This window comes from Balaenoptera physalus, assembly GCF_965194825.1.
Source record: "Balaenoptera physalus genome assembly, chromosome: 19".
Taxonomy (NCBI): Eukaryota; Metazoa; Chordata; class Mammalia; order Artiodactyla; family Balaenopteridae; genus Balaenoptera; species Balaenoptera physalus.
The window spans coordinates 53,961,911-53,981,174 of NC_138900.1; the positions used below are offsets into that span (position 1 = coordinate 53,961,911).

Here is a 19,264-nt window from a genome sequence, read left to right on the forward strand (position 1 = left end):
GTCCAGTCCGTAAACTCCCAAATCTGGTTGCACCGCAGCTTTACTAAGATACAAATCCCTGGCGCCACCCCTGGTTTGGGCCCAGCGCTCGCCACATTCTTGTCTTCCCTAGCTCACCACGAGGAGCACCTGCTTTCTCGTTGGGACGCGCAGCGGGGAGAAGTGCGCCAGGCTTCGGAGTACCAGGGCTTCGGCTGCAGGGGGCGGGGCCAGAGCACCGCCGAGAAGGAGCGAAGCTGCTCCTAGAGAGGCTCGGCCGGGGCCTGGTGACGCACTTCCGGCCGCGCCGCCGAGCAGCCCGCTGCGGAGGTGAGTATGGGCTGCGGGAGGCGGGGGCGGTGCCTGGCTCCGAGGCTCTGGGTGCGGTTGGGACGCTCCTTCCCCCTGCGTTGGCGGTGGGTTTCCTTTCGGGGGGGGGCTCTTCCCCCCATCCTCGACTCCCGCTTTGGACTTGGTGGCCGATGACGTTCCGTCTCGTGGAAGGCGAAGCCCGGGTTACTGCCACAGCCACGAAGCCCCGAGCATTTAGCACTTTGGGGAAGATGCTACTCGCCTTTTGGGAACTTGTGTTGGAGCAGCCAGGGGGTGGAATATTTGCAGGGGTGAAGCGGCCTGAGGTGATATGATGAGTCTTTTGACATGCTGAGGTCGTGTAGGGGCTTTTACCTGCACGTTTTATGCATTTCAAGTATGGACTGTATGCGCCCCGCCTTCTAACACAGGGTGTGAATCGAGGCCAGTGGGGGAGCAGAAAAAGCAGAGCTCCTCCAGGCCACAGAAGAAGCCCGACTTTTGAGGGCACTGTCTTCTGGAGCCGTGTCAGTTCCAAAAGGTAACCCGGCCCAACTTCTCTTGGGCGGTGGGATGACAATGACCTGGGAATGATTTCTACAATGTAGAATATACTGATTTGCTTAGTCCTAGAATTCACAAAAAATAGTTCCAGAATGACTCATTCATACCCTCATGAAAGCAAGTTTACAAAAAAATATACTATAAAACAGTAATGAAAACATGAAGTGTGGCTAGTAGTGTATTCAGAGGAAATTTTGTGGCCTTATAGGTTTTAATTACCAAATAGGAAAGAATGAAAATAGATTTAAAAAATCATGCAACCTCAAGAAGTCTTTGGCTACAGGTCTTTTTAGCCTTACAGAATTTAGTTAAAATACTGTTTTGCAGAGTTACTTAGTTCTTTTCTTTACCACCACTTCAATGTGGTTATGCTGTGGTATAGTTAGGCTTATTTACTGTTGTTTGTATTTTTTGGATGTCGCACCCCCCCATCCCATTCTGGTTGGTTGATTTTTATACATATGTATAGATAGATAGATAGATAGATAGATACAGGTATAGATATGTGAAACATTACTGTGGTTATGAAAGTCAGAACAAAAAGGCACAGAGAAGTATCATTTCCTTCTGCTCTGTTTCCCTCCATCCTGTTTCCGTTCCCAGGTTCCTTTCACCTACTTCCCATCCACACCTGAGGCCCCTATTCTGCTTAGTTTCTTGTTTTTCCTTCTATTTCTTTTTGCACAAATCACCAGATACAGATGTATTTTCTTATACTCCCTTTTTTTCTTACACAGAAGATAGCACACTACCTTTGGCACACTGAAAATCATTTCATATCATAAGACAAGTATGTATATTTTAAATGTTATGTATACAGAAGATTGCATCTAGCATGGCATTTATGGAGCATAGTAGTAATGTGAGCCCCCATTAAACACACCACACCATTAAGAAGGAGAACACTGCCCATATGGCTGCATCTGTCTGTGTGCTCCTCCCCAACCCAGTTCCCACATTCTCACCCCAAGAGGTAACAGCTCACTTGAATTTTGTGTTAATAATATCTTTGATTTTTGATAACACATATCATATTTGTGTTAATCATATTTTTAAAAATAATTTTATCACATATACATGTGTCTGTAAATAAGGTGATTAATTTTGTTTTTGAGCTTTATGAAGATGGCATCATGTTGTCTGTAGTCTTCTGGGACTTGCACAACTCAATATTATGTTCCTAAATTCATCCATATTGTGTGTGTAGCCGTGAGTCATTCATTTTTGCTACTGGGTAATGTTCCATTGTAAAAATGGTGTGACAGCTTATTTGTGTATTCTCAGTGGACATGTGAGTTGTTTCCAATTTTTTGCTATTAAAATACTGCTGATAATAATTTTGTATGTATATCACCTACATATGAGAGTTTCCCTAGGGTATAAGTTTTAAAATTTAGGCATGAATATTGAATTTATCCAACACCTTTGACATCCACTGAGATGGAGAGTATGTTTTTCTTTGATTTATTAATGTGGAAAAGTACAGTCTGTGCTAATATTGAACTTTACTTGCATTCATAGGATGATCCTTCTTAGTCATGATATGTCACATTAAGGAACTACCGGAGTCTAGTCCTCAATATTTAGGATTTTTGCATCAGTATTCATAAATGAGACTAGTTTATGGTTTTTGTATCCGTATTTTGCTGGCATCATAATAAGGGCTGGGAAACGTATTTTGCTCTTCTCTGCTACAGTTTAAATAGTGTTAGAATTATTCATTTCTTAAAGATTTGAAAGGCTTTTCCCATGATACATAAGGGCTCAGTGTTTTGTGAGAGTTCACTCTTTACTGGCTCTCTAAACAATTAGGTAAAAGTAATCATGGGTTATGGAGAAAAATCTGTATAATAAAATTGGTAGAGTTGATTTATTAGATTCAGATTATATGTTCTTCCATCACAGGATAAGTTTTCTTTTTTTTAATTTATTTTATTGGAGTACAGTTGATTTACAATGTTGTGTTAATTTCTACTGTACACAAAAGTAATTCATTTATGTATGTATATGCACATATATATATATACATTCTTTTTCGTATTCTTTTCCATTATGGTTTATCACAGGATACTTAATATAGGTCCCTGTGCTATACAGCAGGACCTTGTTGTTTATCTATTCTATATATAATAGTTTGCATCTCCTAGTCCCAAACCCCCAGTCCATCCCTCCCCCACCGCCTTCCCCCTTGGCAACCACAAATCTGTTTTCTATGTCTGTGTTTCTCTTTCACAGATAAGTTCATTTGTGTCATATTTTAGATTCCACATATAAGTGATATAATATGGTATTTGTCTTTCTCTTTCTGACTTACGTCACTTAGTACGATAATCTCTAGGTCCATCTATGTTGGAATAAGTTTTCTTTTTAAGCATCCATGGAATATTTTTTAAATGGACACTGCAGCCACAAAAAAAAACCTCTAAAAATCTGTAAAGCAGAAGTAAATAGATCAGGTTACTTAAACACCATGCAATAAAGCCAGAGAATAAATTAACAACAACAAATTATCCTAAACAGTTCTTTGTCCAGAGACAAAACACAGTTGCTGATGAGTTATAAAATAGTAATTAAAATATGAAAAGCCTCTGGAATGTAGGGAATAATGTATTCAGAGGAACATTTATAGGTTTAGATTGCTACACAGGAGGAATGAAAATGAATGAATCATGTAGCCTCAAGAAGGTAGAAAAAAGCTTTTTGTAGTCTAGCTTCCCCCAAAAGCAGAACATAGGACAGAGATTTGCGTGTGGGCAGTTTATTTGGGAATGTAGTCCCAGGGTCAGAGTGAAAGACAAGGAGAGTGAAACGGAGAAGGAGGGACAGCCAATACAAGGATGCGCTGTCAGGCTGGCCCCTCCACAGGGGACTGGTGCTCTGACTTGCAGGATCTTTGAGGAGCCTTGGAATCTCATGGCTGCCCACATGGGGGACTAAAGGGGGAAACGTTTATCCACTGACCTCTGTCTCCTGTTGGTCAGTGGTAGCATCACAGGCATTAACTCCCCTGTCCTTCAGGACCCAGCAGGTGTCCGCAGATGTCCCACACAGGACAGAGAAGCCCCAGGGCAGGAGCCAGGTATGTGTGGTGTAGACCCTTGAGGAGGCATTTGTAGGTTGTACTTGTGCAAAGCTGGTCAAAGCCTCTGGAACTGGACTAAGAGTGGACAAGAGGATTTGGTGAGGTACATAAGGTGTCTCGTACGGAGCTAAAGAAACAAATTTTAAAAAGCAGAGCTTAATTAAAAACAAGTAGAGGGGGCTTCCCTGATGGCACAGTGGTTGGGAATCCGCCTGCCAATGCAGGGGACACGGGTTCGAGCCCTGGTCTGGGAAGATCCCACATGCTGTGGAGCAAGTAAGCCCATGCGCCACAACTACTGAGCCTGCACTCTAGAGCCCATGCTCCGCAACAAGAGAAGCCACCACAATGCGAAGCCCGCGCGCTGCAACGAAGAGTAATCCCCGCTCTCCGCAGCCCGTGCGCAGCAACAGAGACCCAATGCAGCCAAAAAAAAAAAAAAAGCACCAAGAAAACAAGTAGAGGGACTTCCCTGCTGGCGCAGTGATTAAGAATCTGCCTGCCAATGCAGGGGACACGGGTTCGAGCCCTGGTCTGAGAAGATGCCACATGCCGTGGAGCAGCTAAGCCTGTGCGCCACAACTACTGAGCCTGTGTGCCACAACTACTGAAGCCCGTGTGCCTAGGGCCCGTGCTCCACAACAAGAGAAGCCACCACAAGGAGAAGCCCACGCACCACAACGAAGAGTAGCCCCCGCTCACTGCAACTAGAGAAAGCTTGAGCGCAACAACGAAGACCCAACGCAGCCAAAAATAAATAATTAATTAATTTTAAAAAACCAAACAAACAAGTAGAAAAGGGAGTGGTGTTCTAAATAGAAAAGCTGGTTTTTTGAAAGTAAAACAACATTAAACTAGATAAACAATGGTTCAGCCTAATGTTATTAGTCTGCTTGGGCTGCCATAACAAAATATCATACACTGTCTGGCTTAAACAACAGAAATTTATTTCTCACAGTTCTGGAGGCTGGAAGTCCAAGATCAAGGTACCAGACGATTTGGTTCTTGGTGAGGCTGCAAGTTGCTGCCTTCACTGTGTCCTCACAGCAGAGACAGCTCTGGAGACTCTTCCTCTTCTTATTAGGGTACCCGCCCTATCAGATTATGACCTTGTTTAACCTTATTACCTCCTCATGGGTCCTGTCTCCAAATACAGTCACATTGGAAATTAGGGCTCCAACATACGAATTTTGGGGGGACACATTCAGTCCATAACATTAACTAAGACTAAAAGGTCTAGAGAGTATATATATTCAAAGAAGAAGTAGGAAAAGCAAGGTATACCTCAAGGTATGGAGGAAATGAAAAAAATCATGAGCCACTGTTTCCCACAATTCTACACTCAAGTTTAAATTCTGGAAGATATAGACAATATTTTAGGAAAATATAAAATTTCAAGACTGACTTTGGGAGCACTAAAAATCAGAAAATAACCGGTCCATGTGGTCTTGAATACAATGAACAAGGAGTGCTGGGTCATGGGACCCTGGATGCTATAGTGACCCCCTCTCTCAGGAAGCTGAGGCCTTGGCTTCTTTCCCATCAGAAGGCTGGAAGGTATGAGGAGCCAGCCTGGTACCTCACTTGTGGCCTAGCTTCCTCACGGTAAACCTGGCCCGGGCAGGAGCCTAACCTCCCAAGATCTCTACAGAGGTATCAGGACTCTTGAGGGCAGTCAGCTGTGTGAGGGAACGGGCATATGGGAGGGAGCAGCTGTCTCTTTCTCCAGGAGGTGCCTCCCTGGGGCCTGACTCTGAGGCCTATGTGCTGGGGCTGCAGCCCCTCCAGCCTGGCTTCTCTTACAGTATAATAGAGAGGGATGCTTGTTTAGAGCATCGTGTTGCTACACGAGTCTTTGTTTTATTATTCTTTAGATTCTACCTGCATTTTATGCACACTCTTGTGTGTGTATGATATGTGTCAGAATTGTAAAAATCCTAGGGTTCCTGGCAGTGAGCGTCAACGTCATGGCTAGGAGGAGCCCTGGGCGCAGAGCCAGTGACAAGATCACTCCTTTCTTCCCATGGCAGCTCCTGCTCGCACTTCTGTCTGGATGCTGGCTGCCTGCATCTCAGATCTTCTGTGAGGGGCTGTATTGTTCATGGTGGGGGTGGCTTGTCTCACACTTGTCCCCCTGTTTTCCCTCAGCTCCAGTCCTTCTCTGAGAGGGAGACCAGGTGATGGCAGCCATGCTCCTGACAGCCTGGCCCCAGGTGAGCTGTGGGTCCTTCAGCTCTTCCTCTGAGCAGTTTCACATTGAAGAAAACTGAGAAGGGAATCTGGTGAGCCTTGCTGTGAAAGCTGGAGGGGCCCTCCATGCTTCTGCCTGCCGGACTGGAGCTTGTGGGAAGAGCGGTGATATGGAGGGATAGGGGCCAGAGACCAGGACAGGGAAGACAGAAGTGTCTGGAAGGCAGAAGTGTAGTCTTCTGCACACCAGTTTGCTTTGCTCCCCCAGCAGAGGGCTTTGGTGAATGAGAGACATGGAAGCTGCCCATGAATGTAAGAAGATAGCAGAGGACTAGGATTCCAGGGAGGGGGGTGTAGGTAAAGAGGAATAGCAGGACCAGATCCACATAAAGAATGGCTGTGCCTCTAATTCCAGGGGAAGGGGACATAAGGGGAGTGGGATCAAGGGAGGGAAAAAAGACAGGAAGTCCTGTGTCTCATTGTGTCCTGGAGAGGCTCTCAGGGCTTGGGGTGCATTGGCCAAGCTTTAGGTCACTGATAAGAGCTCTGGATCCTCTCCCCCAGAATAACATGCAAACGAAAATTTCCATACGATTTCAGGGATTTCATGGACCCCCTGATGCTCATCCATGGACCTCCATGGGCTACAGTTTGGGAATAATCATAGTCACAGTAACTCCAGTTACACCATTTGAGGCTTACTATGCTGCAGGCACCATACTAAGCACTTTACATGGATCACTTAGTCCTGACAGCCGCCCTGGGAGATAGGCGCCTGTGTTGTGTTCATTCTACCACAAAAGAAACAAAGGCAAAGGGGAGTGAAGTGACTTGTCATTGTGTGACTTAACTGTTCAGCCCTATGACACGTGTGGAGCCAGTGAAGTTAACGTGGTCAGGTTTCTGATGGCTGTGTGGGGAATAATTTGAGGGGAGATTTAAAAGCAAGGTGACCACTTCACAAAGAGTCCTATTGGTGTAGGTGACATAGGCTTCATTAAGGCAAGTAGTTGCTAAAGAGGGAGATCCAATTCAAGTAATGCTTAACATAAAAATCTCTAGGAGGAAGAGTCAAAAGATTGGGGTGGCGTAAGGGGGAGGGAGGAGTCAGGAACGAATCCCCAGGTTTCTTTCCTGTGCGGATGGTGGTGGGTGACACTAGCGGAGGTTTGAAATAAGGAGGAGGCACCAGTTGTGGGCTAAAAGGGGATGGTGGGCGACAGCGAAGGCATTTAATTTTGTACAGAGAATTTCTTGTCTTATCCAAGTCACACGATGAATGACTCACAGAAGTGCCCACAAGTTGGACTAGAATTGTTGATGGGTGGAGGCCAGTAGAATCAAGCAAGACAGGTCCTGGCAGAGAGCAGTTGAGAGGCAAATCGCTGCCAGTGTGTCCCGAAGGTTGTTACAGAAGGCCGAGGTGGGTAGAGCGAGAGCAGCCAGAAGTGGCAGCTGCCCAGAGGGGAGGAGGTGGGCCTGGGAGCGGCTCAGCCATCAGCCCTGATGGTGGAGCCTGTGCTGAGTGCCGAGTGATGCAGAGGAGCAGCTGAAAAGATGGCTGACCTCCCTTCTTTCCCAAACCTCCATGGAGAGATGGTGAAGTCTTGAGTGAAGTCGGACAGGATGAGGCTTGACTGGGAGAGGGTAACAGAAAATGGGTTTTCAGCGAGAGCCATTTGGAAGCAGGATGGGCTGCCTGCTCTCACCCCTCCCTCCACCTCCGCGGTGCCCAGCCGATCTGGGCAGCACTGAGCTTCCTCTGCTGAAGGCGCTGGAGCAGAGGCTATGCAGCCTTTTGTAGGGGGTCCATGATAGAAATCAGGTGGGGCTGGGTGAGATGGAAGCCATGGCTGTTCTTTGGGCGCGGCTTGAGGGCGAGGGCGAGGGCGAGGAAGTGGGAAAGCCTCTGGGTGGGTCGAGAGCTGCTTCCACCAGTGAGGGCATGGCCTGACTGAAAGAAAACAGTTGCGTTAGGGGAACTTGGTCATGGGAGGTTTTTTTCTTTCATCTCAACTTATGTCATCCTTTGTAGGTGTGAAATATGGCATGAGGTTTCTCTGCTGTGAGCCAAGTCAGATATTCCATGCTTTACCTTCCAAGTGTTTTTCTCAAATCTTTCCCCCTGTTATTAATTTTGTGCTCTTCACAAGCCCCTCCTCAAGCCCTCATACTGCCCTCTGCCCCTCACCTAGGGCATGAGCCATGGAATTGGCCCCTAGGGCAGCAGGAACCTGTTGTTTCAGAAGTCGGTGACCTTTGAGGACGTGGCTGTGTACTTCACCCAGACGGAGTGGGATGGCCTGTCCCCTGCACAGAGGGCTCTGTACAGGGATGTGATGCTGGAGAATTATGGGAATATGGCCTCCCTGGGTAAGGCCTTTCTCCCCCGGGGACTCAGACTCTGCTGATTAGGGTTTCCTGGCTTCCTTTCCCCTTACTGGTTGCAGGTGGGGCCTCTGGTAATCCTTTACTGAGTGGGAACCCCAGGGGCTGATTCCTAATCCCCTAGACCCGGGGTTGCTAGGAAGGGTGAACCCCAAGCCCTTTTTGGGCCAATATAGGACTTTACTGGGACTGGTGTGCACTCTTGATCCACCCGATAGAGGCTGTGTTTTGGACACAGCGTGGAAAAAAAGTAACTTCCTGTTCTACAGCATTACCTTCAGGTTCCTCTTCACCCTACCTGGATCTCTTGAGTGTTTCCAAGGATCTCGGTGTACTTGTAATATTTTAGGTCCCGGTCAAAAAATGGTACCTATCCCTTTAAGTAGAATCTCCCTGTTTGCCCTGCATGAGGTCTCACAGTCCGGGCCCTCCCCAACTCCTCCCGCATCTTCTCAAGCCTCTTCCTCCCACCCCACCCCCCCGCCACTTTCCCATAGTTCTTAGGCACGGGACCCTCTGGGGCTCTTTCCTTCCCTCCCCATTGCTGACACAATCTGAGAAGAGGTTTAGGAAATCAGCTGTGGGAGATTATTCACCTATCTTTCCTATTTCCTTTCCCCAAAACAGGATTTCCCCTTCTCAAACCTACTGTGATCTCACAGCTGGAGGGAGGAGGTGAGCTGGAGGGCCCATCTCCACTGGCCTCTGGAACAGGCACAGGCCCCCAGGGCCTCTGGACTGGTAAGGAGGCACACATTGCCAATTATGCTGGGAAGTTTAACCCTTTAGGAAGAAAGTCAGCTTTAGCAACATATAAGCGTACCATATTTATTAGCTAACCTTACAGAGTAGCATTTAAATTTTTTAAAAAATTTATTTATTTTTGGCTGCGTTGGGCCCTCGTTGCTGTGCACGGGCTTTCTTTTTTTTAGTCGCAGAGAGTGGAGGCCACTCTTGGCTGCAGTGCGCAGGCCTCTCACTAAGGTGGCTTCTCTTGTTGCGGAGCACAGGCTCTAGGCACGCGGGCTTCAGTAATTTTGGCACGTGGGCTCAGTAGTTGTGGCTCGCGGGCTCCAGAGCTCAGGCTCAGTAGCTGTGGCACACGGGCCTAGTTGCTCCACGGCATGTGGGATCCTCCCAGACCAGGGCTCGAACCCGTATCCCCTACATTGGCAGGTGGATTCTTAACCACTGCACCACCAGGGAAGCCCCATTTAAATAATTTTTGATGATTTCTAGAGATGGGAACAGTTGAGACCTTTCTGACTATTTTCATAGTTTGCTATTTCTTTCTAATTCCAAGAAGAGATCTTTTTTCAAATGCTTTATTGTAATTATTTTCAATCCTAATTTTGGAATTCTGCCTTTCTCAGACAAAATGAATGGATTCAGTACTTTTTTTGGGTCCTTGCTACTTTCTAAGCACTGTCCACTTAATGTAAAGGATACAGAATTAAAAGTCTTTTTACTTATTAGACTTTGGAGTAGACTTTCTGAGTTCCAATCCCAACTGTACTACTTCCTAGTTGTGTGACTTTGAGCAGGTCAATTATCTGCATTCTCTAAGAGTTAGTGTTCTCACTCCTGATAATGGAATAATAATTATAAAATGAGGTAATGGTGCTAGGTTTGATGATAAAATGAGATAACATGTACCAAGTGCCTAGCTTATAGTGTGTGCTCAGTTAAATTCTGTTTTTATTATTATTATTATTATTATTATTATTATTATTATTATTATTATTATTATTTTGGGGGTGAGAAAGCTGTATATAATAAGCTGTAGGAAATAAGGTGGGAGGAAGTAATGCTATCAATTTGGTGCTTCTCAAAAGATGAACAAACGCATCACCTGGGCGTCTTGCAGATGTGCAGATTGTCATTCAGTTAGTTTGGGGCAGGGCCAAGATTCTGCATTTCTGTTAAGTTCCCAGGTAATGCCAGTGCTTCTGGTTCCCAGACCACTCTTGAAATAGTGAGGTTCTCATTGGCTCACGCAGAGTAGCTGCCAGGTGATTTCCCATCTCCCATGAGGCCCAGCTTTACTTCCTGCCTTTGGAGCCCATAAGATACTCTTGCATCCTTTTGATGAATTCTCTTTTTTTAAAAGATGGTTTCAGTGGCTTTTTGTTCCTTGTAATCATTCAACCATATGTTCACTGACCAAGGAAGACATGTTTTGGAAATGGAGAGCTTAAAGTGCTTGACATATAGAGGGGGATGAAAGTGATATTGTGGAGATTCTTAGTCAGAGAAGTCTGGATTTCGTTCTATAGGCAGCAGACAGTCCTGAAGTCTTTGAACAACCCATCATGATGTCAGCTGAGGATAGAAACATTCATCTAGTCAGTGTATGTAGGTTAATTGGGGCTGGGAATCAAATGGGTTCTAGGCAGGCAGAAGGGGAAATCACAGGGCACAAGACCCATGTCAGCAGAGTTGATTTTTAAAAAAAATTTTCCAGGTAATTTGAATTTTTTCTTTGTAAGTTTCTGATACTACAGATGAATATTATTTCTATAATCAGGAAAAGACCAATATTATTTTGAAAATGGTTGCTAGGGAAATCCAGGTCATTTGGGTCTGTTGAGGACAATTATAATGAAATACTGGGATAGGGGGCATATTACATGTGGTTGAGGAGAGATGAGAGATGAAAAAATAAAGGAAGCATTTTGGGGCCAATTTTGAGAAATTTGAGAATAAATGTAGAGATCATTAGTTCTACTAGGACTATGGGATTATAGAAAGACTAATAAGATTACAGAAAGAATTTTAGGGAGTGACCAATTTTAGGATTGAGGGAAGAGGTAGAAGGAAAGGCAAGGAGAATGCAGCAGTGTTCTGGAGGGGTGGGAAGAGATGGGATCAAAGGGATCAAATGGGCCTGAACAGAGCCTTTCTGAAGTAGAGAAAAAAGAAGTTAAAGGAGAAGTTTTGGAAAGCCTAGAGTTCAAGTTCTAAGAAAAGAAACAAGATTTGTTCCCATTTGCTTCCTAGTGCTAATACCTGCCATCCCTTGTTGCCACATGTTATTGGATTCTGTGCCTTCTCCTTCTTAAGCAGTTTCCATTTTTATTAATAGAAACTGCAGAGTGTAGTAAAGTATGGTGTGATGGAAAGAATGCTGATCTGGCAGATAAGACCTAGAATTTTGTTCCACTGCTGTCACTTTCAACCTTCTTGTTACTGGTTATTGGTTTAGAGACTGGTGATCTTTTAAAATCATTACTTTAAAATTTGTAATATTGGTACATGCTCAAAACAGTATAAAAAGTGCATAAAGTGGGAGCAGTGGGGAAGTCTCCCAAACTTCCTGTGCCAGTTTGCTCAGTTTCTTGTGTATTCTTGCAGTAGTTTTCTAGGCATATTCAAATATATGTGTTTATGTCAGCCCTTTTTACTCTTCTTTAGTGGAAGGTACTCTACATACCATTTCTCAACTTGTTTTTCCACTTAACAGTGTATCTTTGACATCTTTTCATGTCAGTACATATAGATTTATTTCATTTTATAACAGCTGCATGTTATTCCACCTTATGGATGAATCTTAGATTCTTTGACCTAGTCTGGTGATTTTAAAGAGCCCCCCCGCGATTACCCTGATCCTTTTTTCTTTCTATCACAGTTCTTTTTTTTCTAACATGGTTCTTACATGATATTTTATGTTTTCTGTTTTTTATAGTAAATATTGATATCCAGACTGACAATAATTTGACAGAGGAAATGTATGAAGAAAAACATAATACATCATTTGACCTTCAAAGGAACTCGTCCCAGGAAACAGACTTTTCAGAAACCTATATTCTAGAGAAACAGCAGGAAGTCCACTCAGTAGGAAGTATGGAGAAAGAAAACAAGAGTGTCATTGACGGGACAGTGAAAGACGATATAAGCCCCATGGAGGAGTGTTTCTTTAGGCAAAGTCCAAACTTGAATCAGTGTCATACCATCTCTGCTGGAGATCAGCCCCCTGAGTGTACAGGATTGGAGAAAGCCTTCAGCTTTGACACAAAACCTATTCAACATGAAATAATTAATTCTGGGGAAAGACCTTTCAAATGTGAAGAATTAGTGGAAAGCTTTAGGTGTAACTCTCAACTTAATCAGGATCAAGATAGCTACACTGGGGAGAAGCCCCATCAACCTAAGGAGTGTGGCAAAGCCGTTAGCGTTAATGCAAAATTAATTTGGCATCAAAGACTTCACAGTGGGGAGAAGCCCTTCAGATGTGTAGAGTGTGGAAAAAGCTTCAGTTACAGTTCCCATTATATCACACATCAGACTATCCACAGTGGGGAGAAGCCCTATCAGTGTAAGGTGTGTGGCAAAGCCTTCAGCGTTAATGGGAGTCTGAGTAGGCATCAGAGAATCCATACAGGAGAGAGGCCCTATCAGTGCAAGGAGTGTGGGAATGGCTTTAGCTGCAGTTCTGCATATATCACACATCAGAGAGTCCACACTGGAGAGAAACCTTACGAGTGTAATGACTGTGGGAAAGCTTTCAACGTTAATGCAAAATTAATTCAACATCAGAGGATCCACACTGGAGAGAAACCTTATGAATGTAATGAGTGTGGGAAAGGATTCAGGTGCAGCTCCCAGCTTAGGCAGCATCAGAGCATCCACACTGGAGAGAGACCCTATCAGTGTAAGGAGTGTGGAAAAGCCTTTAGTAATAATGCAAAACTCATTCAGCATCAAAGAATTCACACAGGAGAGAAACCCTATGCATGTACTGAATGTGGAAAAGCCTTTGGCGTCAAAGGGAAGTTAATCCAGCACCAGAGAATCCACACGGGTGAGAAACCCTATGAGTGTAAAGAATGTGGGAAAGCCTTCAGGTGTAACTCCCAGCTTCGGCAGCATCTGAGAATCCACACTGGGGAGAAGCCCTATGAGTGTAATGAGTGTGGAAAGGCCTTCAACGTTAATGCAAAACTAATGCAGCACCAGAGGATTCACACTGGGGAGAAGCCCTTTGAATGTAATGAGTGTGGGAAGTGCTTTACTTCTAAAAGAAACCTAGTTGATCATCACCGAATCCACACTGGAGAAAAGCCTTATCAGTGTAAGGAATGTGGGAAAGCCTTCAGCATCAATGCCAAACTAACTAGGCATCAGAGAATACACACTGGGGAGAAACCATTCAAATGTATGGAATGTGAGAAAGCATTTAGCTGTAGTTCTGACTATATTGTACATCAGAGAATCCATACTGGAGAGAAACCCTTTCAATGTAAGGAGTGTGGAAAAGCCTTCCATGTTAATGCCCATTTAATTCGGCATCAGAGAAGCCACACTGGGGAGAAACCTTTCAGATGTGTGGAGTGTGGCAAAGGCTTCAGCTATAGTTCTGACTGTATTATACATCAGACTGTCCATACTTGGAAGAAACCCTATGTGTGTAATGTGTGTGGGAAAGCCTTCAGGTTTAGCTTCCAACTTAGTCAGCATCAGAGTGTCCATAGTGAAGGAAAGTCCTAATGAGAAGGATGTAGAAAACTGTCAAGGTTAATGCTGAACTAGATCAAGTATCCTCAGATTCACCCTGGTGGAAAACCCTGAGAGAGAAATGGATATGGCAGAGTCTTCACAAGGAAACAAATCTTTTCCATTTTATTCAATTTTAGATCAAGAATGACAACCAGTTTTAAAATAACATCCAAAAATAAATAGTTTGTTTTATACCAACAACCAATAGAAAATATAATGAAAGAAAATATCCCATTCCCAACAGCATCAAGAAAAGTTGATTTTCTAGATATAAACTTAGTAGGACCTATGTGGAGAAATTATAAATCTCTGCTGAGGGGCACAAAAGGAAAGTTAAATAAATGGGGGGGAGAGAGAGTGATACCTTGTTCTTAGAAAAACTCATAAAGATACTACCTACCTAAATTAATTTATTGCCCTTTTACTTTTGACAACAAGCGTGCATCACTTTTGTAAAGAGGAAAAACAATAAAGAGTTCCTTAAGGAAAAAATATGAGTAAATCTTTTTATTTTCATGGTATGGAGAAAATCTTTCTAAGCATCAGATGAAAGCCAGAAACCAACCATGAGGGAAAATATTGATAAATTGACTTCAAAATGAAATATTTATGTTTTTGTTTTAAATAACCCCAAATAAGGTTAAAAGATAAAGCACAAAAAGTGGAAATACCTTTGTAAAATTTGTGATATAAAAGTGTAGTATCATACAAAGAGGTCTTAAATTATGAGAAAAATAAATGACAATAGGAAGGAGCTTTTAAAAAGATATAAAAATGACTAATAAAGGAAGATGTTCAGTCTCAGTAGTACTCTAAGGAGTAAAAAATTAAAACATGCATACAGTCACACACAGGAAGCCCTCCAACCTCTCTCCCACTGACAAGACAAACACACAGACCCTCTTATAGACACACAGCGTATCCCCACAGCGCCCCTTTCCCCATACCTGCTACTGTGCTCTCTGTAGCTCGGAGGCCCGTGTTGGCTGGGAATACTGTCTTGCATACCTCAAAGGAGCCACTCCTGTCAGAAAGCTACTGATATGGTATAGGACCTCAGCAGAGTGTCCAGGGCCATTGTGTAAGTGACATTCCCCCCACCTCACCTGCATATGGGTGGAGGCAGATCCTGGAGCCCCCAGAACACAGAGGAGGGAGCAGAGTCCTTTCCCCTGACCATCTGGCCCTGCTCCTGTGAGCAGCTCCAGACCACACAAAGAGACCCAGAAGTGCCCTGGGCCATGGGGTCCAAGTCCTTCATTTACTTATAGAGAAACTGAAGACCAGAGACGGATGGCACTGCACCTGGTCACACAGCAAATCAGTGGCTGAGGTGGTCCATTACCCAGGCCAGAGGAGAGGTCAGAAGGCCATGGCTTACCCCAACCTTCCTAGATCATGAATAGCCTCCAGATGGTCTCCAGATGTGACAGGGAAGATGGGGACTGGAAGTCCTGCCATCCTGGCTCCCAGTGGGGTTTGGCAGTTTGTTTCCTGCGGCAGGACCAAGGCAGGGACTGTAGGAGGGCTGAGAAGCACTGAGGACAGGACCAGATGTTCCAGATCTGCCACCAATGTCCTGTGTGACCTTGGCCTCTGGGTCTCAGGCTCTTTCTCAGTGCAGGGTGGGGGCTAGTCCCAGGGCTCAACACCCTTCTCACCCAGTCGGTCCCTGAGGGTTTTCTCCCTCTTTGTAGCTTTGTTACTGTCCACAGCAGGTCCTTCTGTTCAGATCCCAAGGATACGAGGGTGAAGAAGGCAGATACCCACAAAGTATCATGAAGTCACGTGGTCCCATGGCCCAGGAGTCCTGACACCCTGTAGTCTTGATGTTCACTACTCCAGCCAAGAGCTGCCTGGGTTCAGTGGAGGCCTTATGAGGACAAAGAGGAGCCATGGCTCTGGATACCCTCTTCCCCTCACAAAGGCACTTCTTTTCTGAAAGGGAGCCATGAGCCTGGAAAGGTCAGGATTAAAGCAAGTTTCTCCCTCAGTCCAGGTCAGCATGTTCTGTCCCTGCAGCACAGGGCACCCTCCCACCCTGGCCTGTCACCCTGGAAGGGGCCTCAGAGAGCATCTGGTCCTGCCCTGTCCAGGTCAGGAGGGGAAACAGGCTCAGTGGAAAACGCGGCTGCTGCGGGGCCCCAGCAGGTCTGGGAAGCCTGGTGAGAGAGGTCCAAACAGGGCTGGGATGGTCCATGGGTGGGTGGAGACAGGGCTTGGGTGTCATGTGGGGGGACGAGAAACTCAGCACAGCTCTCCCTGGGCTGGCAGCCCTCTCCTGGTGGTGGGGCTGGGAGTTTTGAGGAGAGGCGTCTGGACGCTCTTCTGTCCTCTCTGCCTCTTAGGTCTCCATTCTCCCCAGACCACAACCCCACCCTGTCTGCTATCCTTTCTCCTGACAAGGAACTGAGGACCCCCCCTTCCCTTACATAATCCATTCAATTCAGTCGAACATTTGCATGCCCTTCCACAGGCCGGGGTTTGCGAAGTCCCAGGGAACCTGAGACGGGGGAACCTCGGCCACGTCTCCCCTCGGCGAGCTCCCCGCAGCCCCTTCCGCCTGCTCTCGCGCCCCATTGGCACAACAGACCACGTGGTCTCAGCAAATCCAACACCTCACGGGGCTCCTGAGGCTTCCGCCCCGGTCTGAGCCCGCTCCGCGGGGCCCTGCGTTTTGCGCCTGCTCCTGGGTTGCCTGCGGCCTGATCGTCGTCTCTCCGGCTCTGGCTTTCCCTCGGACCACTCGCCAGCCTGTGCACGCGCAGGCCGGAGCCTGGGAGGTTCCAGTGCTCGTGAAGCGTGGCCCCCACCTCCTCCCGGGCACTGAAATCCCACCCACGCTCAGCCCGAGCCAGCCTCCAGAAAGCCCTCCCGGCAGCGCGGCCGCATGCGCCTCTCCCGGCTGGTTTCCTCAGCTCGCCACGGTAAGGGGTCGTCTTGCCACAGGTTTGGCGCGTCTGCCAGCCGTGCGTGGCCCGGGCGCCCAGGGCCCACGTGCTCCAGGTGGGGACCCGAGGCTCTGGGTTCCACCTCCCCTACCCCCGCCCTGGGCCACAGGCGCGCGGCACCAGCAGACGGGTGGCGGCCTCCGCCTGCCGCCTCCCTCCCCGCCGGCCTTGGGCGCACGCCTTCTCGCCCTGGGACCCCCGTTTTGGCCTCGAAGTGAGACGGAGCGGGAAGGCCGGGCCTGCGCGTCCTGGGCCCTGAGGCCGGCGCTGTGGGCGCGAGAAGCCATTAGGAGGCACTGGGCCCCCTGCTGCCCCTGACGGCCGGTCCGCTCACTGCAGGGCGGGAAGAAAACGACCGCGAGACTTCCCGGGTTCCCCTCGGCGCGGGCCGGCTTTCCCTGCTCTGATCCCGCGGAGTCTCGCGCGCGGAGTCCTGGGGCAGCCGGTTTGAGCTCTCCGCGGAAAATCTCCTGTGGACCCGCGGGGTGGCGGGGGTGGGTGGGGGTGGACACGGTCTTAGAGGCCCCGGGAGGACTGCAGGGCTCCCTGACCGCGCGGAGCCGGGCTGCGGCCGGGACACCGTGCCCTGAAGGCCAGTCAGAAGAACGCACACAACGCATTGCGAACTTTTCTTAAAAGAAGCACAGCCTACTCCCCTCCCCCCTCACCCATGAAATCTTGCTTAGAGGTCTATATTGTAAATGCATATATGTACAGGGGCTGTAGGACTGCGAGGAGGGGGCAGTTGCCAGCGGGCCCCTGGGAGTGAAGGCCAGGGGCTTTGCTTAAACGTCCCTTGGGAGGTAAGAGGTCGATCCAGGCTGGAAAGTGGAACGCAGGATTCAGAATGCAAGCGTTCGATAGCCAGGCCGCAGGCACGAGGTGGGTAGGAAGAACCGTACAAGATGGGGGAGGTGGGACCCGCCACGCTGCTTTCCTGGGAAGGGCTCCTGGGAAGGAGTGGTGAGTTGGAGGCTCCTCATGACAGGGAGGGAGGAAGAGAGAAGAAGCGCAGGGACCAGGGGAACAATGAGGAGTGTCCCTTATACCCGGAGAACTCTCCCCCTCCCCCTTCAAATTGAGCTCAGCCAAACGCCACCTCCCCTTCGCAGGCCTCCCTGGTCTCCTCGGTTGGCATTGGGTCCCCTAATCTGGGTCCTCCGCCAGCTTTCTGCTCTCACCTCCGTCTAGTCTTTACCACTCTCTGCCTTCTCTACTTGGAGCTGCTGGTTTACCGGCTCGCCCTGTGGACTGCAAGGTCATTGGGGGTAGCGCATTGGGCCAGGCCGGAATTTGCTTGGGAATAATTTCTGAGCAGATGTTGTCAGTGAATTAGTAAGGGAAGAAGTGTTTTTTGCCTGTGTTTATATGGTTTATACATTTTCATCCACAAAAGGCGCCCAGGTCAATTCTCCGGGGGTTCTAGTGAAGAAAGAGAAATTCTGGGGTGGGAGAGCAGTATCCTGAGCACAACCATCGAGTGCACTGGGCTGTGAGCACAAACGTCTTATGGTCAAGTTAGAATTGGGTTGCTCTCCGATTGCTCACCAGAGGGCGCTCAAGCCCCTGCCCATTTGACTAAAGCTGGCGAGGGTCTCTGGGCAGGGGTACTTGCATATGATTGGTTCTTCTCCTGAGAAAGCAAAGGTAAGAAAACCACCAGCTAAAGTGTCTGGGGTTTGGTGGATAAAGAGGAAGAAGGAAAAAATGCTACTGGGACTTGCAAGGCCTTTAACTCATTGACACAATGTCTGTTTTTGTTTGTTTTTTAATTGTGGTAAAATACACATAACATAAAATTTACCATTTTAACTGTTTTAAAGTGTACAACCCAGTGGCAGTACGTACATTCACAGTGTTGTGCACCCATCACCACTATCTAGGTTCAGAACTTTTTTATCACCCTAAGAGGAACCCCATGCCCATTAAGCAGTTACTTCCCATACCCCCTGCCTTCCACCTCCTAGAGACAACTAATCTGCTTTCTCTCTCTATGGATTTGCCTATTCTGGGTATTTCATGTAAATGGCCTCATATGATATGGTGCAGTTGTGTCTGGCTTTTTTCATAGCGTCATGTTTTCAAGGTTCATCCATGTTGTAGCATATATCTGTCCTCCATTTGTTTTTGTTGGTGACTAACATTCCATTGTATAGATATACCACTTCTTGTTTATCCATCCATCCGTTGATGGACACTTGGGTTGTTTGCACTTATTGGCTATTGTAAATAATGCTGCTGTGAAATCGGTGTACAAAAATCTGAGCCTCTATTTTCAGTTCTTTTAGGTATATACCTAGGA

At 46.9% G+C, this 19,264-nt stretch overlaps 1 protein-coding gene across 15 annotated transcripts; it reads left to right on the forward strand.

The window, feature by feature from the left end:
* Positions 1–253: 253 nt before the first annotated feature.
* Positions 254–15,415, forward strand: ZNF23 (zinc finger protein 23). 15 transcript variants are annotated; one of them, XM_082439049.1, is made up of 6 exons: positions 254–309; positions 723–832; positions 6,086–6,219; positions 8,323–8,500; positions 9,143–9,256; positions 12,201–15,176. In XM_082439049.1, the coding sequence occupies exons 4-6, from the start codon at positions 8,467–8,469 to the stop codon at positions 14,000–14,002; spliced, it is 1,950 nt and encodes a 649-aa protein (XP_082295175.1). In that variant the 5' UTR covers positions 254–309; positions 723–832; positions 6,086–6,219; positions 8,323–8,466; the 3' UTR covers positions 14,003–15,176. The 15 variants fall into 15 exon arrangements, with proteins under 15 accessions (XP_082295175.1, XP_082295168.1, XP_082295165.1 ...); XM_082439042.1 differs by lacking the exons at positions 8,323–8,500; positions 9,143–9,256 and adding an exon at positions 3,874–3,934 and having other exon boundaries at positions 6,086–6,150; positions 12,201–15,391; XM_082439039.1 differs by lacking the exon at positions 723–832 and having other exon boundaries at positions 263–309; positions 8,374–8,500; positions 12,201–15,177.
* Positions 15,416–19,264: the final 3,849 nt, after the last annotated feature.